General features: G+C 36.2%; 1 protein-coding gene across 3 annotated transcripts in view; it reads left to right on the forward strand.

Moving 5' to 3' along the window:
* The first annotated feature begins 764 nt into the window (after positions 1–764).
* Positions 765–24,396, forward strand: part of LOC118733155 (cytosolic purine 5'-nucleotidase) — a 64,196-nt gene continuing 40,564 nt past the window's right edge. For 2 of the 3 annotated variants that reach the window (XR_004992205.1, XM_036462425.1), the window contains exon 1: positions 765–844. Coding sequence is in view for 1 of the 3 variants with exons in the window: in XM_036462427.1 (XP_036318320.1) it covers positions 11,635–12,371 (737 nt within the window). In the remaining 2 variants the exon portion in view is untranslated. Of the gene's footprint in view, positions 845–11,587; positions 12,372–24,396 lie in introns of those variants that run through there. The other variant, XM_036462427.1, reaches the window with a different exon arrangement.

A 24,396-nucleotide genomic window follows, 5' to 3' on the forward strand; every position in this document is an offset into this window, starting at 1 on the left:
TATGCGCATAGGGATTTCCAATCAACCACCAATCATTGCGCTTGAAACAAAATAAAAAAAGCTTTTCTTTTAAATATAAAATCTCAATAGAGGCATTCCTCTATAATCAGCCGCGAAGCCTCGATCCACCGCTATCTATATGTATATTGATATGCAAATAAAATCGCTGTATGTATGTATTGTACATGTGCGGCGCTTTTGCTAAACCTTTACACCATTCATGCGAAAGTTAGTTTGTCGGATATCGGTGTTCTGGTAGCGATTTAAGCGAATTAGCAAAGCCAACCAACCAACCAAGCAGGCGGCGAATGTCGTGGCAAATCATATTTGAAAATTCTAAGCAGTAAGTATACATACATACATACATAAATATGTACTAGCTTAGAGAATATTTCAAGAATTGTGCTGCTGAATAGCTTAGTCGGTCTCAAGACGGTGTGACAAACAGACGCACAGATTAAGCCGGGCGCGTGTGAGATAGATATATAAGTAACTTGCGTATGACGTGCTTGCTGGACTTTAGCAAGTTCGACTTTGAACGGCGACTACAATAAAAAACGTGCTCCTCCACGTGAAGTGACATAATAATTGATGCGCTAACTTTTTGCCTAAAAAATCACTGCTATTTGCATAAAATATTTGCTAAAAGCAAACAAATAGAAAAGTGTGCAAATGAAAGAAAATTGATTTGAAGTGATATTTACATATTTATTTTTGGTTTTTCTTTTTATTTTCGGCGGCGGCATTCACAACCTTGACTTTTACATTGTGTACAAGTAAAAAGAAAAGTGGAAAAAAGCATAAGAAAAATAACAAAATATTAGCCATAAAAGAAGCAGTGCAAGTAAAAGCAATATTTTTGTTTTACATACATTTCATACCAAAAATGCGTCTTTGTTGTTTGCTACGATTTCTTTCTAGCTGTTTCGTGTTAATCATTTTGTATGCATACGTTGGTGGGCATGTGCGTAAGTGTGCGTGTATCCTTGTACTGTGCGAAGTTTAACACACACAATCTTCGCTGTTCGCCGCCTGTTTTATGGTCAAACTTACAAACTTTACTTCGTTTATTGATTATCACACAGCAATTTATCGCTTTGTTTTTTAGGAAATAACATTTTGCAAAATTTTGTTTTGTTATTACGTTTGTAGGGCTAGAGTGTGCCAGTTTAGTTTGAAAAGCATTTTATTGTATTTTTATTAGCTCTCCAACTCGGTGAAATTATAAAATGCAAAAAAAAATTATTCGAATATTCAAACTTCAATCAATGTATGTACATTAGGGTGTGCTTTATTTTTCAACATTGACCCAAAAATCAGGACTCGCCCTCGATAGGTAAATTGGAATGATAGGCGTGTGTACTTTTAGCGCACTTCAGCGTCTTGCCGTTATCCGATTTTAAAAACACACTAAGAACACTTTTTATAGCAAAACTAACATATTTAAGGGATGTCTTGCTTTGTAGTTTACATAAAAATTGTATCCATATAAACAAAGCGCGCAGTAATGTACAACAAACAAAACATTTCGCCATACACCCCTGAGTGTAAAAAAAAAAATAATAATTTTTTTTGGGCGAAAATTTTAAAGAATTTTGTTGACACCTGCATTCGTAAATAATTTTTTTTTTAGTTAGTTCTACTAGAATAATCGAAATACTTCCTTAGTAAAAGTTTAATTATTTTCGGTGAGCTTCAATTTACTGACATTAGGGTGGTACACTAACCTGAGATCTGGTCAGTATGTACTAAAATGGGGGTACTTGAGGTCAATGAACTTTGAAACAAAAAAAAGAAAATTACACCTCAACACAAAAACATCGATATTTCGTACTTTAAGATCCGACTGTAAATTCCGAAGATATAACGCAACATTTGAAAAGACCAAAAAAATTAAATTTTTTTTAAATTGTCTGGCAAAAAATATTTTAGGCTCCGTTTTGTACGGCGAACTATTTTTTTCTGTTCCGGTCTAATGCACATATGTACATACATATATACATATGTGTGAAGTCTTGATATACATACATACATAAACACAATTATGCGTATACGATTATTTAAATATCTGCTGAACTTTATTGGCCTTCCTAAATATCTTAAGCCTTTAGTAAGCCCACAAAAGCTTAAAGTAATCTTGAGTAAACGAAAGTGTGTGTGCAAGTTTTGCTTACACTTCTCTTAAAATTCTATTCATGGTTTATTGAGATTTGTTTGTGTATTTACAAACTCTTCAAGATTTGCATTTATGTGTACTTATGCACATCTACTACATACATACATACATACATATGTACATAAGCAGCTTGCAGGCGTTAAGTAGACAAACATTGATAAATAATATTTACATGAACTTGCAAGCTTTACACCAACTGTTCTCTGATACATTTTTTTTGTATGTAAATATTTGTAGTTATATTTTTTGTTGCTTTAGTTTACAATATCACACGTTGCATACTATAGAGATGTAACTCAAAATTTACGCTTTTGGAGATTTTATCATACAATTAATAAGCTTGATAAGTAGAATAGGTCGTTCAGCGTAACAGATGACTAAACTTTCCAAAAAACTGCCAAGATAAATGTATTTCCATTTGCATTTTGGTATACCAACTGTATGAGTTGCCTTTTCCCACAAAATTAAAATTTTGAAATAATTCTGTATATTATTAAATGTCCGATTTGACCAAGGGCAACTCATAAATAACTGGCACAGCTCTCTTATGGCATTTTAAACGAATTTCCTGCCTGAATTAAAGAATTTATTAGCCAAAATATTTATGTAGTTTATTTTGGATTTATTTACCTCAAAAAAAACTGAAATATTTTTTATAATATATTTGCCAACAACGCCAATATTCAACAGCAAACATTTTTGCTGGAATATACGTTCGGTTTTTAACCGACTTCAGAAAAAGGTTCAGAGGTTATCAATTCGTCAGAACATATATATATATATATACCGATTTCTATAATTTGTTTTAAAGGCAAGGTGGTCCCATACTAATTTGGTTTAAATCCGATCATTGGATCATGCAGATATTAACGGTACTCTTAAATTTATATATGAGAATTGAAATCGTTTTTGGTTTTTGCTTAAAAATTACTTGTCTCTCTAAAATTTTCCGTAGCTGGGGTACAGTGCGTATGCGTAATTTCACGTAAATACAGCTGGTATGGAGGTATGGAGACGTTCAAGCGTAGCGTGGATTCATGCAGTTTACTTTTTCTATTTAAACTTTGTTAATACCTCTATGTACATATGAATTTATGTATCTAGGTATGTAAATATTTTTTCAATAATGTATGAGCAATAAAACGTTCATGCCGATCACAGCCAGGTCTTTGTGTGAATGGATGTTATTTAGAACGCATAAGCATAGTTATTCGCTCTTCTCTAAAACTTCAATTACATTTGGCAGATGGCTCCGAAGGTGCTACCAATACAGGAAAGACTTACCAGGTCGCACTTGGAGTCATTTTTTCATATAATGAAACGGTCATCCGCGTGCTTCGTAAAAGCATGATGACATATCGCCGATGAGTTGGCGAGAGAAGGATCCATTTGTGGTCTCAGCCTTTCTTTTGTGCCATTATCTTTGGTTAGACATTCGTTGGGAAGGTCTTAAATTATTCAAATGTAATTGACGTCGGTCAGTGTAAACACTGGCGTTACACATGCTTAAAGTAGAAAAAGCAATAACAGTTTACGTGGCGAACTTAGCTCAGTGGGTAGACTACTGGCTTAGGCGGCTGGGGTCGTTGGATCGAATCCCAGTTGAAGAAGTCTGAGGAGGAGATGTGGTGATCTCCAAAATAGCAGCTCTAATTTCTACCAAAATGTAAATTGTTGTTTTTCCCGCAAAAACGTTCATTAAAAACGGCCTCAAGCTCAATAAAATTGATGATGAATATAATTGTTATAAGGCCATAAATAATAGAAACGAATTTTCAATAAATATCTCTTTCAGTGTTCAGCTGCTCTCGATTCAGTGCACATCCGCCAACTTCAGCGTTACGTTAAGCTAACACAGCAAACTGAGGGAAGGAACATGAACTCGCTTAAGTGGCATCACAATAGACCTAAGTATGCCTCTCTGCGGGAATGTTCGGAACCTAACCCAACCTAGTGTATACCACATTGAATATTATCTTTCGATAGACTATTCGCACCCAATCGATGGCCTTGCCTGCTTCTAAAACAACTGAGCCCACTCCTTAAATTATGCTGAGTTATATAGTTTTGCCCGGTTCTTTTGTTCGCTTTTACATTAATCATCATTTTTCATTGCGTCAGAAGCAGTTTACACCTTTTGTGGCTTCTCCTTTAAATGTAAACCACACTCATAATAGCTTTTCTTTCTACTTGAACTCATTTAGTTTTTATAACCACTACATATTTTGATAATAAGCCAAAACGCCATTGTCCTACAACAGAAATACATAATGAAGTTGCGCGAACTAATAAACAATACACTTTTTCGCATAATCAGCAGGATGTTGCCGCCATTTGCACTATTCCCTTTCTCCTTTCTACCTTTTCTTCGCTTGCTAATCAAGTGCAAGTGCATGTTTTGTGGTAGAAAAAAATCCACTACAGACCCAATTTACAAAACAGACAGACGAAGCAGTAGTCTTCTGCAAATGAAACTCATTTGCATCAACACGCCTAACGCCTACTTAGCAGCTATCATTTCCAACTTGTGGCCACAAACATTTTTGAAAAAAAAAATGCATTACTTTTATTTGATTCCATGGCTTTCCTTGTTATACTTACTTAATGAATAGCCGGGAGATGTATGTAAAGGAGCGACAGTGGAAAGAACCTTGGCATTCATTAGTTAATTCACAACATTGCCGCGAGAAATGACAATTGCAGTCCATATTCAACTGCAATTGTAAAAGCAAACAAAAAACAGCAATAGTAATGATTACATTCATAACAATCGTCGTTGTTGTTGGCTGCATTTTATTGTCAGCGGCAGATGCTAAACTCTGTGAAATGCAATGGCAGCTGTTATCACTATACAGTGTCTTCCGTTTAATGTGGGCATACAAAATTTTATTTTTTTTTTAGCAATCCGCAGAAATAATTATCCGGTGCTCTTTCAACTGAACGTTTGGCTGGCAGAGTTAAGGTTTAAAGTACGCCTGGAAATCATTTAAGCGGCCACCAATTATCCAGGTTATACTGTATAGTGCAAATGCAATATAAAAACATTACAAGTACATACGGTCATACATACATAGATAGTTTCAGCCCAATAAAATCACCCTAGCGGACCTTAGTTGATCGTAGAAGTACTATAAAGCCCAGCTTCAACCGCCTACCTGCGAAGTCTCTTGTAATAATCGACGATCCGAGTTCGGGGCATAGAGAGTTGTTTAGAAGGTTTTCAGAGCAGTACCCTTTGTTTTTGGAACCCAATGACCAACTCATAAGATTTCCTACAAGGGATTAATGGGGAGATCCATCCACTCTATGCCAACGGCTCAAAGACTGGCCAATAACTTCAGATTAGATACTTGGCGAAAGGTGACGTGGGCATAAAATCATGGTCTGCAGTGACAGCCAAGCTGCACTAATAGCCTTGGAAACCGCTCGCATCTTTTCCAAAATAGTACAGTAATGTAAACTGCGGCTCCGAACTCCGTTGCAAGCTGGAATGTGCTTGAACTTGTCCGGGAGCCAGGACACTGTCATGTTCAAGGCAACGAACTGGTTGATGAATTAACGAACTGCTGTTCTCTGGATCGTTCAATTGAACCGGAGACAATTTTAGGGTCGAATCGGTGTCATCAATGATTTTATTAATAAAATGTAGTTTGCAAAACAAGCAAAATGTTTACTTTGACGGAGAAGGAGTCATCTACTAGGCCTGATACTGGGCATAATCCGCGTGATGGCTATATATGGTAGATGAGGATAATTCGAACATTTGCGTTTGTCTGCGATTACGATTGCTCCTTCTTCGTTATATTCATTCGTTCTCTTGTTACCCTCTGTGTTCCTATACCCGGAAGTTCAGACAAGAGAGATGTGTATTGACAGCATAAATCACGCTCTATTTCCCCATGGAGGCGCTATTCATTAGCATTCTACAGGCCTCACAGGTGGTCAGTTGCAGGAAACAAGCGAAACCGAGGAATATTTTTCAAAGGACATATACAACAAATAATCCATTCTAAATAGAGGCTATGCTGCAAACCAAAATTGTTAGTAAAGACAACCGACGGCTTTCGTAAGCTTCTAATCGCATCACTATCGATGTGAATATTCGTAGTGATTTTAAGGGAATTACCAACGTGCTCTACCAGCTCTCGTCAACGCTCTTCTTATTAAATTAGTCTGTTATATATCCTCTTATGTTAAGATTTTGTGCTATTTACTCGCCAAATTAAATTTTCTATACAATTTCCGCCAACTTCGTGCAACATTTCGAACCTCCTAATCCGCTTAGATCTTCGTTTATAATAATGAAATTAACAACTAACATATCCGCAAAGTCTTCGATAATATCTTAAGGAAAATTGATTCTACTATTTTCTGGTGCGTACTACTACATATATATTCATGGCTGTAACAAATAGGGTGGGAATTTTAGCACTTACATATATTGCCTATAAATTTCAATACTTATAAGCAGAATACTATCTACCGCCAGCACCCCCTTTTTTTGAATCAACTCACTATAAGTAAATATGTATGTATATTCAAAGTGTACACTTACACAAACATTCATATGTATACGTTGCCAGTATTGCCGTCCAGAGTTTTTTGGCCTGCCAAAATTCCTACCAGAAGTGTTCACAACCTACCAAACGCGAAGTTTCGTATTTTAAGTGCTACTTAGAATCCATATTTTGGTATTTTAAGATAATCCAAGGTAATCCTTGTTTGACAGTCTGTCAGCGCCTTTAGCAAAAAAATTAGCTCCTTTGCGACATCGGGACAGTGAACAGTGAAGACGTCAGACTTAAAAAAGAATGCAATCTACCCAACTTTCCCAAACTAAGGCAGAATTAGAGAATTGGGGTTTGGTTAAAAGCGAAATGAAGGTCATAAAAAATGTCATCATAGACCACTAGCCATAGTGCGCTAGCTGGCGGGGTTCCAGAAATTTCAAAACTTCCTATAAAAAAAATAGCTGTTGTTTCTTTGCCACTTTATGCGAATTTGAGGTTATTTCTTAAAATAAAATGCTTTTATTTTTGTAAATCTAAGAACTGGTTGGAAATATATTATCTTTTTTGTACCTTTATGCGGCGCAGTCCTTATAACCAACCAAAATTCTTTTTAAACTACCAACCTACGAAGACTAAAAATCGCACAAACGGCAACACTGCACTCTGTAGTTATACGAGCTTATGAAGTTTAACGCCTTCGTTTATTGCAAATTTTTCTAGATTATTGTACTATGTCCTGACATGAATGGTAAATCTCGTTCAATTTGTATTTTTATATGTAAATATATTTATTTACAATACTTTATATATTTATGTATGTAGCTAAAGGATCGATATCATCCTACATTGGCGCTATGCAAGTGACATTTCGCTTCGGAACTGCCAATGCTGATACATATCTTTACTCTGATGGTTTTGTCGATAGTTCTAGCTCAAACGTTTGGCTATAAAATTCAATTGTTGCAATTTTTACTACGCGTACAAATGACAGCTACAAAAACAACAACGATGACACTGAATATCTGTTTCTGACTTTATGTAATCCGGTGGCATTTTCTTGTACGTTTATTTCTAAGAATGGTTTCTTTTTATTATTTTTTGCAATTCTTTTACGATTCAATGCTGCAAGTTCTCTGAAATGGAGCACAATTCGATTTGCGTTTGAATAGAGTGTCCTTTTCTGAAGTTATTGCACTGTCATTGCGTTTATTCGTTTACAACAAAGAGTTGATTTCAGTTTGATTTGTCGAAAGTGTTATTCTTGGATAGTAAAAGAGCTTAAAATGCATAGCTTCTTTGATTGTATTAAATATTATGGAACAACGTTTTGGCAATGCTTTTATTGTAAACTTGTCTAAGCCCACGAGTCTCAACTTTCAGGCTTCACAAGAATATCAAGTTTCCTATTGGGCAGAGCCCATTTTGAGCTTCTGCTTAAACCGAAATCTGCCGCTTAGCTATGTACATAACTAAAAACAAAAGCTCTCTCTTGACCCTCCCTGTTCTTGCAACTTGCATGTCAGCGTTTTCGCCTAGCGCTTGCTGGGCCGACTAAAAGCCCATCTGTCCAGCAGCAGTCCGCACAGATTGCCACAGAAGCTCCCAAAACGCTCCCTGCCAGGAGAAGTGACCTCAAAGCTGGACGGCCTTGGAATTCAAAACAGCCATATTTATTTGGATGTAATCCGAGGCGAGTGAGAGAGAGGCTGTTTCGAGGGTAACTAAAAATTCCGAATAAAAAGTATAAAAACTTGGTGAAAATTTGTCGAATTTTTATAATTTTTGCATAAAGTTTGAAAGGGGGATTTATATGGTGATTGTTGTATAACTAGCCATGCTTTTATAAAAAAAATATTAAACCATGGCAATATAGCCAAAACTCTTCAAAGTAAGGCGAGTCTATTATTTCTGCCGCCAGTGTATAATTGTGTAAACTTTGTAAATTAACTGTCTTAATTTCTGATAAATTTCTGCAACGATTTCACTCAATAATCTAGATAAAACTCAAGCCAATGCAATGGGCCGTTTATGTTACAAAGCGCTTAAATTTATAAGAATATCTGCTTGCTAAAGTTATCGGTTTAGGTGAATACCACTAATATTTTTCAACCAACAAATAAACGGAGCAAAAAAATGGGAATAGGAGTGTGTTTTTTGTAGCAAAATGTTTTTGTTTACGTTGACACATATCTAATTAACTGACAGCTTTGACACAGCATGAGTGCAGCGAAATTACTATGCAAACAAATATATAGATATTTGTGCATATGCGCGTACTATATCTCCTTGTATTAACGCCAAAACGATCGTTCATATGTAATCGTTTGTATGCATACAAATATGTATGGGACACATTAGGGTGCCCCCCTCCCAAAAAAAAAAATTGTGTTTCTTCCATGGGAATTATAATATATTTTAACACTCCTGCCAAAGTATTTCGGAAAAATATTAAGATTTGCGGGAACTGGACCGATTTGAAAATACCTCCAAAAATTGTTTTCTATTTATATAGACATTTTTTTCCAAAAAATTACTTCAGATAGAAGACTTCGAGCTTAAAAAGTATGCATACAAACTTTAAAAAAATTTATAATTCCGATTTTGTTTTTTTTTTTTGATGCTCCCTAATATAAATTTATTGACATATTCGATTGGTGTGTACATAGTAATACTTATAGCTGTTTCGCGTACATTGGGCTAAAATGTAATTTGCATATAACTTCATTAATTCTAGACATCTATCTGCCGACTGCGACTCGTTACGTTGCTAACAAAACAGGTGTTTCTAGTGAGTTCTAGTGAAATTACTATAAATATAAAAGTTGATGCACAGCATTGACCGCGACCGCCCACGCGCGCACGTACAAAAAATTTGCAAGTGTTGCATATCATTTGCTATGAAAATTCAAACAATGCGTCATGGTTGTAATTAACATTTTTTGCGGGTAGAAGCAACCAATTCAGATATGTATACTATGTATGTACATGTGTATGTTTATAAGCTGCAAAGGGCCTTAGTTAGTTAATTAAATGATTTTGTGTAGCAAAATACGGGACACAAGGACTTTAAATATCTTTTATATCCTAAAAGCAGGTCTTTGTATTCTCTGATAAATCCTATAAGGACCTTGGTAGGCGCATACCTTTTTATAGAATGTTTGACTGCAAATGCTTCAAAATGAACCGGACAATCACAACAATTTTTTTTTTTGAAATCTCATCGGTTTTAAGGCAGTAACGGCATAGTTACTTTGCGGTCACACAAATCTGGTGCATATAACAAAGAAAATGGTGGTGCCCAGTTGGTTACCCGGAGAGCAACTTGCTATTCGTTTTGTTTAATAGAAAAATCTTCCTATCAAATGGATGGCGAAAAAGGCATCGCACCTTAATACTTTTTTTTAATACTTACTACGTGCTAAGATTTGATAACATTGTTAGAGCGGCCACCTTAACCCTTTTAAGGATTTAATTCAACTTGAAATGCCGTAGTCAAGTTGTCCGTTAGAAATGAAATATTAGTGACATTCGCTTTGTCATCGTCATGGAACGCGTTTGCCCAATCCAGGAATTTCACTAGGAACTTTCTGATAAATTTAAAAGATATTGATGCAAGAATTATCGAAATCGGTTCAGAATTTCGCCTATAAACTACATACATATATACATATAAAAAATTTTGAACTGTAATCGGACGATCTCCTAGCTAGACAGAGGCTATTTTATTGTTCACATTCTTGTACCACTCCACGCAATTACATACTATCGTTGTCGCTTGCGAACTGGTAAAATATTTAAGAACTTATGGCCAGTTTTAAAGTTACCATAAATTTATGTTATGTCACCAAAAATGTATGTCCAGTTTTTTAATCACCAAAAGATTAATATCCAGTTTAAAAAAAACGGCATTTATAGCTAGTTTAAAAATAATCGACAATTTATGTACATACATACGTCCAGTAGGTATTTAAATATCCAAACATATATGTCCAGTTTTAAAATTGACGAAAACTTATGTCCATTTTTCAAATCACCAAAAATGCCAAAGTTTTTTGAGGTTTTAAATTGCCAATAATAATTTATATCCAGTTTTATTTATCAAAACATTTTATTTTGTCAATTACTTAAATTACCGAAAGTTAACTTCCAGCTTCAAAATGCCCAAACTTGTGGGTCCAGGTTTAAAATAGCTAAAAATTATGTCTAGTTTTTGAGATATCTAGCTTTTATATACAGTTTGTTGATTGTCAAAATCTTGCATACGTCCAGTGTTCAGCTTTCTATCAATCTGGGTATCTATGTACAAACATATGTATTCATATGCATTACCGTGCACCGAAATGTGGTTCTCTTTTTAGAATTTCTACTGCTAATAACAAAAATATGGTTCACTATGTACTAAAAAATCTGTGCGAAAGTCCACCGAAGTTCATAAAATTTCGATGTGCTCAAAAAAAAAAATCTTAGCTTTCTTCGGTCGCAAATTTAATTTTTTACGAAAAAGGATAGCAAATTATATAGGACTAATACTTTAGGATAATTGCAATTTTAGTAAAAAAAAATTCATTCATTTATTTTTTTTTTTAGGGTGAACAATAATTTATAAATTACTAATTATATAGGAAATTAAATTACTCACAAAAAACCACTTTTTGTGAAGAAAACAAACTTACATTATGTCCTTTTACTAAATTTTATTAAACTTTGAGGGGCACACAAAAAAAAAATACAACTATGCACGCTAGCAGTTAAGTCGCAGCAAACAATTAAGGCCTTAATTAAATAAACGAAACCACTGAACTTGTCTCTGTGTCCGTAATGAAATTGTAGTTCAAATAATCGTGCAAATCGTAGCAAACCAAAAACAAACACAAAAACCAAACAAAGCAATCAATTAACAAGTATCCGCGGTCGCTGGTGAATTGATGAGCAAGTAAGTGACACAAAATGAATATGCCAAATGAGGCGCGACGTTGCTCATACGCCAGGGAGTACGAATTGTACAAAGATTTGTTAGCAGCCAACATTTACACAAAGTCACAGGATACAACAGCGGCAATTCGCTACACACAAAGTCCTGACTGTACCACAGAGGCACGCTTGGCGACAGCAGCGGTAGCAGCAACAACAACATCAATAAGCAACAGCAGTGCCGAAGGTGGCAATCAAATGGAAATTTGCGATCAAAAAGCGATGGTCAAATTGACAATGAAAGTACAGCAGAGCAAGCAGTCCAATGAAACCGCATCCACTACAAAAACAGCAACCGCAACAGCGACTGCAGCAACAACACCAGCACACACACGCACACAACAACTTGCCTCCAGCTTTAATAATATGCCACTACAATTGAGCGATGGCGGAAGTAGTGACACTGATGATGATGACGATGATGATGATGACGAGAATGTTGTTGTTGAAGGGCACTTCAGTCGCCACCACCACCACCACCACCAGCAGCACGACTACCATTACAACGGCAACCACAACTCAGTATCAGACAATGATGCAAATGATGTTGGCCTTGCCGCTGCTGCATCGTTAACCACGGCGGCACAAGTGTGCGACGACAGTGCGGGTACCGAGGAGTTGAGTGCTTCGCTGGCGACAGCAGATATTACGCAGGCCTCGAGTTTCGATGATGATTGTTATGTACTACAAGCGCCACTAGCAGCCCAAAAAGAGTGAGTGATTTGTTCAAAAGAAAAAAAAGTAGTTTTAAGGGGTAGAGAGGACGGATTAATTTCCATGTTGATGTCGGGAACAATGAGGGTTTCGGCATGTATTGTTATACATACATACATATCTAAGTATATATGTTGCTCATATGTACATATGAGACTAAGTGAGTATGTATGAGGTATAGCCATACCTGATGCTTTGACGTACATACATACATATGCACCAGCAGTAAATTTTTGTAAACAACGTCTGGACAATGCTAACTATTTTTGTTTTGCGGTGAGTGACCTACAATAAATACCAACGCGTTTGAAGAAGTTCTAATTACTTGATTATTTTTGTTTTTGTTTTTGTCTGGTTAACATAGTTACCGTGTTTTCATGCACGTGTAGACACATGTGTGTTAATTTTCATGTTTTTGTACAAAGACTCACGCCGAAGGTTATCCCATTGCTTGCTATTTACTTATTAGGTAACCATCAACCAACAATTTGAGGTTAGCACACATGTAGACGGCACATACATTTTTTTTTTTGTGATAATCAAGAGAGAATTCTAGTATCACATAACAATTATAAGCGAAGATTTACCACCTGCCTTTGTCATCAAATGTTCAAAAGGTCAATGGCAAAATATTACAGTACTTTGAAAAGAATTTGGTGTCATGGAAACTTTCTTGCACCTGTTAGCAAGTGTTATTATTCTTCAGACCTATTCTGCGTTGGTAACAAACATTTTGTTACCGGTAAATAAAGTTCCTGGTAATTTTTAAACTTTTTTTCTGCGTACTGGTAAATTTTGTTACCATCTCAACAACAGGTAACAAAATATTGTCCCATGAAGTATGCAACACCAGAATTTATACAAGATTTCATAGCTGAATTGTTGAATAGATTAAATTGTTACCAGAAGTGGTGTTATTTTTTGCTAACAAAATTTTCCGTGTCAAAATGTTCGGCAACAAGCAGAATAGGTCTGTTAGTCTCCGCCGTCACAGTAGTTAATGAGATTTATACCGCCTACTATTTATGCACAAAGTTTCATCAAATTTCCAAGCTGTTTCAATTAGGGTAGGTTATAGTGGTTGCCACAGATAAGGGATAGGTTATGTTTTGGTAGCAAACCCGCGCAGGGGACTCACTTAGACATTTAATTGTCCATTGTGGTACCACATTAAAATTACGAGAAGCGCTGAGTGCTCACAACAAAGTTCCGCACACACCTGATGTCCACTCTGGAGAGCCCCTCAGGAGTGTTGATGAAAAGCGCAACGAGGTGCTTAAACCCGGGAAGTTGAGTAGGAAGCGCTGAGATGATTCCACCTTGTCTTCCGGACAACTGCGGCAGTAGGGTCGCACCGCGTGGATTCCTATAAGACAATGTCCGGTAAGTACACCTGTAAGAATCGAGAAATGGCGCGAAGCCCCTAAGTAGCTCCCTTTTCCACCCGAGGTCCACAACCGGCCATTAGGACCTTGACACTTTGCCCATCTGTCCAGGAGCAGACTGCAGATTTCCAACGGAAGTCCTGTACCCTCCGCGATGGCCTCGAGAGTGCCCTGCCTAGTCAGTTTATCAGCCCTGCAATTTCCAGTGATATCACTGTGGCAATTGAGAGAGAGGTCAGGCATTGCCCGTCCAGTTTTGAACACATCATTAGCGAACCCAGCGTCCTGATTGCCGCCCGGCTATCAGTGTACATATATATTTATCCTCCTTGTCGACAATACATTGGTGCATAGCCAATCGGCTGCCTCTTTTATAGCGTCCACCTCGGCCTGAAAAACGCTGCTGAGATCCGGCAGTCCTAACGTAAGATCTACTGAGAGTTCCTGACAGTAGACACCTCCTCCATCTCTCCCTTCCAGCTTCGATACGTCCGTGAAGATGTTTATTGGACCTCTTCCCCAGAGACTACCCTTCTCCCATTCGTCCCTTGGAGGGATGTCCGGTCCATTTCTTCCGGCAGCAAGTCGAAGCTTCCAAGAATTGTCGATTGCCCGAGCGCTGGGTTGAAAGAGATCCCAGAGATTTTGAGCCTAATGGCTGAGCGAACCGCCGCTACTTTGCCCGCAGTGTCGACAGGTGCGACGTTGAGCCTAGCATTTAGCGCTAGAGTATGAGTGGTCCGGAGCGTCCCGTTGATTCCAACGAGGGCCGCCTTTTGCACGCGCTCTAGCTTCCTAACAAGAATGGTATTTTCCAGTGAACTCCACCAGACAATGACCTCATATAACATTATTGGCTTAATAAAGGTTTAATATAGCCAGTGCATCCGTTTTGGAGAGAGGCCCCATCTCTTCCCCGTGACATTCTTGCAGCAGTAGAGTACCACCGATGCCTTTTTACTTGTTCCTCAATATTTGGTTTCAATGATAACTTCCCATGCAGGATCACGCCCAAGAACTGGACCCTGTCAGAGAGAACAAGTGAAACACCCCCTATTGAGGGGAGCTTGTACCTCCTGGGAAATAGAACCAGCCGCTCGTCGCTTTGCCGCTCATTGCGTGGCTTCGGTCTTACTAAGTAGATCTCGACTCCGAGCTTCGTAAGGACTCTTATTATCGCCCCAAGAAAGACATTATTGAAAGCCCCTTCGAAATCAAGCAAGGCACCTTCTACGAAATCTTTGTTCTTAAGAGACTCGTCTATGATCTTGACAATTGAGTGCAGGGCAGATTCCACTAGATAATTATTTTTAGTGAATTAAAAACTCGATATCAATTTTCGGTGATTTAAAAGCTGGAGATAAACTTTTGCGAATTTCAAAAATTTACATAATTTCTGGACGATATAAGACCTTATACTATCTTTTTTGGATATGTAGAAAGTGAACTTCATTTTTTTGTAAACTTCCAGACAATTTTTTTTTTTGCAATTTAAACCTGGACATAATTTTTTCGTAAGATAAAAATTGAAATACATTTTTTTGGTAAAAATTGCATATAAATTTTTGGTGAATTAAAAGCTGGAGGCAATTTAAAAAATAGACGTAATTTTTTGGAATTTTGCTATAAGTTATCGTTAATTTCAAAACTAGACCTAAATATTTGGCGATTAATAAGCTGAACATATTTTTGGCAGCTTAACTGAACATAAAATTTTGGAAGTATCAAAACTATACATAATTTTTTGCTATTTAAAAAGTGGGCATAATTGTTAGGTAATACGCAAAAACATGACCAAAGGTTTAAATGAACAACATTTTCTTTCGTTTTCATATTACTAAAAAATTATGTCCAATTTTTACTTTCAATCGTGCGAATGTATAAATTCTTTTTAATATATGGAGTTGTCATAATGCCCTTTATAACTATAATATCCTAAATTTAAACGCATATGACATGACTAAATTTCAAACATAAATTATTTTTGAACATATTTTAAAGAAAGAAAGAAGAAGAATATATTCAAAACACACTGCTGCTACTAAAATAAACAAAATTGCACTAATTGGTATTGAAATTGTGAAAGGAATATACATACGAAAATTGCAGCCTTGGGCCAAGGCCAAGTGCAACCGCGTCTCACCTTGATAATGAATTGTCCACGAAATATTGAAATTTATTTTCGAATGAGATGTGAAACTGCAATACATATTTCGAAAATAAATAAACTAAGTGCATTTTGCAATTCAGGCGGTGGCAATCAATTGGAAGCCATTAAATGCAAACAGTCCGACTGCAAGGCACTAAAACGTAAACACATAAAACTTAATGAATATTTAATTAAACCAAAAAATGTACACTTTGTAGATTCAGATATTCTATCATAAAAATAAATATTAAAATATATGTATGTCATAAATTTTTAAATTATGCAGGTGAGCGCCATTAAGGCCAATCTCGAGCAGCGCGTGGCATTTATTTAAGTGTTTTTGAGTATTTATACGTCTGTGATTTTAGCCAAAAACAACACTCAGTTTTTTTTATTTTTTCTTTTTTTTCTTTGTTGTATTCTAGTTCTCAATAACGTCACGTCGGCAATGAAGACGAAAGCACAAAAAAAAAACGTTGGCAACTGTTGGTGGCGGCGGCGATTAGCTTGGCGCACAGCTGAATTGCTGACACAATTGTTGCTGACGACAGCAGTGGATTGCCGATTATTTTATTGCCAGCTTAACAACTTCAGAATTTTTATTGTCCGCCAACAAAAAATCCGCCAACTAATTGAAAAATATTTTCTTTTTGGTATTTTTCGATGTTAGCCTTTTCTGAGCTGCCTTTGGCATGACAAATCAGAGTCATTCGTTTATTTTTAATTTTGATTGAGATTATTTTTGAATTTTCACAAACTATTTTTAAACTTCGTGCTGCCGCAGAAAGCCAAAATATTTATACATGTATGTATGCACACACATACATGCATACAAATGCCGTTGTGCAAAAATGTGTGGGACAGCTGGTGAAAAGTATCTCGCAGTTTTGAGCTCATTTGGCTGCCATGCGGCGAACGCTGGGCGCTTTACATAAATATATGTTCATACATATGTATGTATTTAATGTTTTTTTTTTTAAATGGTTGTGATTTATTTGTTTGTTTTTGCTTGTTGTGTTTCAAATTTGCTAAATCATTTTTACAGATTATTTACATCAATTAAATGCAATTTTGTACTTTAACGATTTTTATTTCCTCAAAAAAAAAAAAGTTTGAGCGCAACGCAAAATCCAAACAGATGGCGTGGATGACAATTTTTATTATTTTGTTTTTATTTTATTTGTAGTTATAGTTAAAACGTAGTATATTATTTTTATGATCAAATTTGTGTTTTTAACAAAAAATAATTGTTTTCGCATTTTCTAAAATTATACTGTCAGCAATCGCGAGTTATGTATGTATGTGTGTTAATTTATCCAAAATATGCCAGAATGCCTCAATGATAAAAGAGTTAAGTTAGGTCAGGTGGTAGCCCAGCCCACTGTTTTACTACTTGATAGATATTCCTGGAAACTTGGTAGGATAAAATTCCGTCCGGATTTTCACTAAAAGCCCATCTATCCAACAGCGGTATACAGGTTGCTAAATGAACGGAACTCCTAGGCTTGGACAATTCATCAACCATGCAGCTTCCTGCATTTGCTTTGTGACCTGCGGCTTTTAGCGGCCTGCCTTAAAATCAATCCCGGGCGAACAAGGTATTCCCCGAGCTGCCTACAGCCTTGATTGCCGCTTGGCTGTCAGAGACGATATTTTCCCTTGTAATCGAGACCCTTTTACAGTAGTATGTAGCCAATCGACTGCCTCCTTTATATCGAATCCCTCTGCTGGATTTGCTGCTTTGCTCAAATGCGGAAGCCTAAACTTCACATGACGAATCCGATTTCGGACTATCCATGAATATGTTTACTAGACATCTGTTCCAAAGGCTTCCGCTCTCCGCTTCACATTTTGAGGAATGTGTGTAAAAGAATAGCTTTCCTGCCGCGGGCATAAACATTACCTCCTCAGTCCTATAAGCATTCGAAATATTTAACCTAATTAATAATTCCAAACCAGACGGCGTTTTTCCATTAGTTCACCAGAAGAAAGCGGGCAGTCTGTTGGCCCTATACCGTAGTACTTTCGAACAACCCAATCTCGGCTATGTAGTCCAATACGCTCATCTGCTGACGGCAGAAGTCGACGACGGTTTATCGGGGTCATGAGCTTAGCATCCTAATTATTCACGGGTATGGTTTATTTGCCAAGCCCTTATTTTGTGAAGCGTTTCTGCACGAGAACTCTTACTGGATGTCGCGGACGCAGTTCATTACCTTGAGTGGTCCGTTTAATTTGTAGAGTTTTGTATCTACAAATAATTTTTAAGCAAAAAACAAAACCGACCAACAATACTATTTTGTTTTTTAATTTCTCAGAAAACTTAAATTAAATTTTTTTTTCTGTCAGAAATCGGTCAATATGGACTTACATATATTTGCAGGCAAGGACATGTGCTTAAGCAACATTTTTATACATATGTATACACATGCACATGTTTCTGCGCATTTCCCATTATTGGACCTCGAAATCAGCTCGGCATGTACGAAACCAGCTTATTTCCAGCGTAACAATAAAGTGTTTGCTTCTCTATGAATCTCTTTGAATCAGTAGCCGACTTCCAGCTGTTATCATTATACTACCATATTATCGTTGTTATGAATATATACAGTGGAGGTCAGATAAAAGTTGTTTTTCTTTTCATTAATATGCTTGATAATATATATAGTACATACATAATGTTGGAGCAAATTCAAAATAATGTTGTTTACCACTTATATTTCTTTATTGATTTTTATGAATTTTAAATTAAAATAAAGTTCATTCGTTCACAACTGCCATAAAAACCTAAGTTTGAAACTTTGTAGAACATTGAATAAAGTTATAAAATTTTCAGATTTCAAACTTTTTAAGTATACAGTTTTATAGTCCTTTAAATTTTAGTACAGTAATATGCGACCTGATTAAGCTCATATACCGAATGCCCTGCGACAGAACCGTCACAGAGGGGTGGTGTCCATCTATCCAGCGTAAGGTAGGGGCACACTGCTGTGGATTATCTTTTCACCACTGCTTCGAATTATGATCGTAAATAACCTACCTGAGTAGAGTAAAGGCTGTCGGGTGATGACCAACCCTCTGCGATTTGATCAAATATAGATATTTGTACCTGATTATTAAATGGTCGCGAACTGCGAACGCGCTAAAATTCCAAGTAAGACGGAACTCGTTCTATGTACTAGAAAATGTAAGAGATATACTTCTCGCCGCTCAATCCTCAATTGTCGGCATTTTCATGACTCTCTCTAATAGAATCAAGTGTAGCTGTCGTGGGAGCCTTATATAAAGCAGAGAGCGTGAAGAAGGCATCAATAGCTATTCCGTGGCTCTATGAAACCTCTGACACTCAACGCTATCCGTAACACAGCTTCTGTAGACATTTTAAGTAAGTTTGTTGCCTGGGGGGATGACAGGCGCGGGTGCTTTAATGTACATTATGAAACGAACTAGAAATGAATCGAGAGCAGTTTCACTTCTGTAGTGTGGCGCAGGGGCATTTTTTCTTTAATTAAGAACAACCATGTCCCCTAATATTTATAATGCAAAGCAAATTTTTTGGGTGCAACAGTAACAAGCGGCTCCGCGGTCTGGAAGATCTTTTGTATCCCTATGACGGTCCAGAATTTTTTTTAGCCTCCCTAATTAAAGCTAAAAATTTCCTGGTAGACGAATTCCCAACCTTAAGGGCATCGACTGGGGAAGAACTGACTAATACTCAATCATCACACATAGTGTGCATCCTCATCTTCAAGGCAAAGACGGCAATCCATTTTTTTAGAAATACCAATCCAGTGCATGTTAGAGCGCCGGTTAGGTAACCAATAAGCAACTGTTCAAGAGTGTCCTGGTACCCAGCATAATATTACCGTATTCCTTGCTGCCAAGAGTTGAATAGAGACAAAGCACTCCTTGATGAGCCTTGGGGGGGGGGGGGACTTTATTGCCGCCGGGCTATTGGAAAAGATATCCAGAGAGGCGTCTTTTGAACCTTGCTGAAGGTTCAGTCTGTCACAAATTCATATCACTAGTACCTCAGCCTGAAAGACCAAGTAAATATTCCAATCGTTGATCCGTCTGTGTACCAGTGTACATATCTGGGGTCTAGTCCTTTAATTTTGACCTTGAGTTTTCTTTCAAGACGATGACCGCTAAAAATATTTGTGATTTTCGCTACCATTGAAATCTACAGCTTAAATTTTTAACATAATCGATTTCAAAGATTTTTCAATCCTTTATTTATATAATTATATTTAGTAAACTGGTATCTGGCCACCACTGTGCAACTACGAAAATTTCCACTCCTAATTCATTGCTTGATTTGCTTATACATACTGCTCATTTAGTGAGGAATCCGTGTTGCTTATGACAGCGTGACAACAACAAATGATATGTGGCATAGCAAAGCGAAAAAAAAACGCAACCACAACCTTGCTCTGCTGCCACTTGCCACTTGCCACTTGCTACTTTTTTACGGTCGCACACATCCACCCAAGCAGCCCACGGAGATGTCACACCCACAAACAACATTTGTTAATGTCCGTCGGTTGCAGGCTGGCCAAGACGATTTACTAAAATTCTCATACACGTGTTGCTGTGTCATTTTCAGTTAACTACATGAAGCCAGCAGCAGCAGCAGCAACAGCAGCAACAGCAGCAAAATGCGACGCGGGAGGGTGCACTTACATAATTTGAAATTATGCCAAAAATATGCTTGCCACAGTGTGGATGTGCGCTGCTCAGATAGGATACCACCGGACAGATCGTAGTTGGGCTTTGTACTCGTAATTTCTGCTGCCTTTTTCGCATTATTATTTATTCTTTCTTTCTTTCTTTCTTTTTTCAAATTTTGTTTCTCCCTTGTTACAAGCATTGTGTTGGCCACTTACTCCTTGCAAATTTTCGCTATTTTGGCCGAAATTGTATTCAGACTTTGTACAGCCACTTACTTTTATTCCTCATTTTGTAACTTTTAACATCCGTATTTACGCTCCTTTTTGCTACTTTCTTCTACTGCTGGCAGCTTGACTTTTTATCCTCTTTTTTACGGTGAAAACGTCGCATTTCACAATTTGCTCCGTGTAACGCTCTGTGTTAGTGTTGTTGTTAGCGTGACTTTAGTTTTGGGCATAAAGTGGTTTTTCTTCTTCTCCAAAACAAAAAAAAAAAACAAAAATAAAGAAAAGCAACATCATTTTCCATTAATTTGAATTTCCTTTACTTTCGCACCCCTCATTCTTTTCCTGTGGATGAAATACAAATCTATTTGACTGCAATATTTTGATAAAGCCAAATAGGAGAGAGCGGAAGGTATTTAAACGCCATTAGCGGTTGCTTTTATGCGATTTACGATGTGAATTGAGTTTTCGAACAACCGCTAAAGCAATAAAAAATTATTATTTAATTACGTTATAAATTTCCCATTGAAAACCGTAACGTTGGTGTGAGGTGACAGTGAGCGAATTTATAAATTTTCGTCTTTAAGTTTGTATTTAGATATGAAATTTAAGAACCATGTGGACAGTTTATTAAAAAATAATTATGAAATTGATAGGCGAAAATTGAGATACCAAGCAAATGAATAAAGGTGGATTCTAAGAAGAACCGAAAAATAAAAATAACCAATTTTTTAATAGCGGTTGCACTTCTGCAATGAAAAGCAAGTATGTTTTTTTTTTTAAATTAAATAAAAGGTAAGTCCAGAGTAGACAAGTCGTCAATTTTTTTCATTTTCGTAAACTTTTTAATTACCGTAGCTTGTTGTCTTTGTCTTAAAAATTAGCGAATTTACATAACTAATTTTTTGTTTGTTTACAAAAACAATATTTTCCTAAAATTTATTAGTATTTGAAAGCAAGTTAAGGATATTTGGTCTAAGAAATTTATGTGCTTGGTACTAGCAAATTTTTCAGTACATTGTATTTGGCTGATAAAACGAAAAATGGTTGAATATTTTTCAGAACTTTTTTTTTTATTTATTTTATACGCAATGCACTATGGTCTAAATCAGAGGTTCCAAAACTTTTTTTCTCCTAGACCTCTTTCAAAACTTTACTGGTTTCGGTGGGACCCCCTGCTGCTACATTTCCAACATATTCCCAAAGCTCCTCAGAAAATGTGATGATTATATCTAACGATGTAAATTTGCATCGCGAGTGAGTTCCAAAACTAAATTTGGAGTGACAAAAATTTTAATTAAATATTTTCTTGTGTTCTATTTATTAAAACTAGTCGCTTTTTGTGCCCGTTCGGGTATAAAGGGGACCAATTAGTCTCTTCATAGGACATGCTCGAACAAAAGCGAACAGTCCATTCCATATAAAGAGATCAAAAGTGCTATTAGTCGCATGTTCCTTTGCGATTGCTCCCGGAGTCATCCCGGATTAGTCGCATTTTTGGCAGGGTATATACATATGCAAAATAGTGCGTTAGTATAGAAAACAATTTGATGAATTGAAAAAGTACCTAAAGATGTAACAATTTTTCCTTATACAATTTTAAATCTGCTCCAAAAATTTCGTTTTCGATTTTTCGAGTCATTTACTCCCGAATCGAGTTTCAGAAGTCCCAATGCTGGTCTAGTTTTGACATTTTAGTGTCCATATCGTGCTGTAAAATATGGATAACAGCTTAAAAAAAATAATAATCTTCTTTTGCTGAAGCTATCATAACACCCTGCGAGAAAAACCAAACATTTTTAAAACTTACGAAAAAATCTATATATTCACAAAACTAGGAGCCAAATATAGTGTAACCGCGTTTTTAATTTGAAATGGTAGGGCTTTAGCAAATACTAGTTAATGAACTGGTATAATTACTGGATTGTTTGGTGTTTCAAAGCGGCAATTATTACAATATGGGTATCAATCGAAATAGTTTTGAAAAGGCTTTTTTTAACAAAAATCACAATAAGGGAATAAGGGTATTTGGCAATGTAAATATGTATCGCAATAAAGTTGTCAGACGAAAAAGTTTTAAGGGGGTTTCAGTTTGAAAATATTTTGAAGAGGATTGCCACCTGTTTCAAAAGTCCAATTTAGTTAACTCAAGTATTAAAATATGAGTGTCAAATCAAAAAATGTTAAGAAATCTTTAGTTTGAACATTTAGAATATTTCTGAGGTGTTTAAAGAGAGTTGCCACCTGTTAAAATTTAATTTCAAATAATTTAATAAGTCAAATAAATTATTAAAATATGGGTATTAACCGCGGTGGTTTTGAAAATGCTTTATTTCTTAACTACATTTGGGAGGGTTTGACATATGTATGTTTTAAAAAATAAAATTCCTCTTGGATTAATGCAATTAGGTAATTGAGATATATACCATAATATTCATAGGTGCCAGACGAAAAAGGTTTAAGAAAGTTTTAGTTTAACAACATTTTCCAGAAATTTGCCACCTGTTTGAAAAGTCGAATTTAAAAAAATTATTCTCATGTTATACGATATATTAACATATGGGTTGACGCGAGTGTTAAAAAATCTTTAGTTTGAGCATTTGAATATTTTTGAGGTGTTTGAAGAGGGTTGCCACAATGTCAGGCGGAAGAGATTTAAGAAAGTTTTTGTTTTAAAATACTTTTGAAGAGGGTTTCCATCTGTTAGAAAAGCCAAATTTGGCAAGTTATATGAAATATTAAAATATTCGAAAAGAGTTACATATGTTTAAGTTTGTTTAAAAAATACTCTTCGTTTAAAAATTTGTATTTGTTTGAAAAAAATATGTTACTTTTTTCTTAATGAAGAGATACTTCCGGGATGCCCCTGCGGTTACCTACTACTAAGTCCCAAAGAAAGTAAATTTGCATTATTTCAAGTTTAATGCTAATTTTTAAGTAAAAATTAAATTGTTCTTACACACAAAATCCTACTCAAAATCTTCCAATGCTTCATTTTGATTTCAATTATGCATAAATTATACCGGTGAATATACCGGCCACTATTCTTTTTTAAAGCACTGTTGTAAGTTAATATCCATACAAAAGCTCATCTGTATGCAAATTCTAAAAACAATATCCACTCATACGTCCGACTGATGTCCTGTATAATAATATTTTGCTACCATTAGCAGGCGTCATATATTAAATCGAATCTTTGCTCGTAAATATGTAAGCTCCTAAATAAAAATTCATGACACTGTCAAAAGCTCGACATCAGCATGATTTCCAGAGGAAACATGTTTGCTGCCAAAAATTTAAAGCACTGCAAAATTTACTAGACAATCAATACTTGGCAAGTGGCCAGCAGCAAATCAGTGGCCACTCTAACGAGGCGCTGGAATAATCGAACGAACATTGGGGCGACGGTGACGGTGATGGCGGTAGCACCTAACTTAAATGTCAATTCAAGCGTTTACTGACCTTTTTGTGGGCGCTGCTGACTATTGGTGTTTTTACATTTTTTTTTTTTCTATGTATGTACATGTAAAACATTTGTCTATGCTATGAAGTAGGGCTCGTAAAATTATCCGACTATTCGACTAATCGGTTAACC

Source organism: Rhagoletis pomonella, unplaced genomic scaffold, assembly GCF_013731165.1.
Source record: "Rhagoletis pomonella isolate Grant_MI unplaced genomic scaffold, Rhpom_1.0 Rhpom_scaffold_00002, whole genome shotgun sequence".
NCBI classification, from domain to species: domain Eukaryota; kingdom Metazoa; phylum Arthropoda; class Insecta; order Diptera; family Tephritidae; genus Rhagoletis; species Rhagoletis pomonella.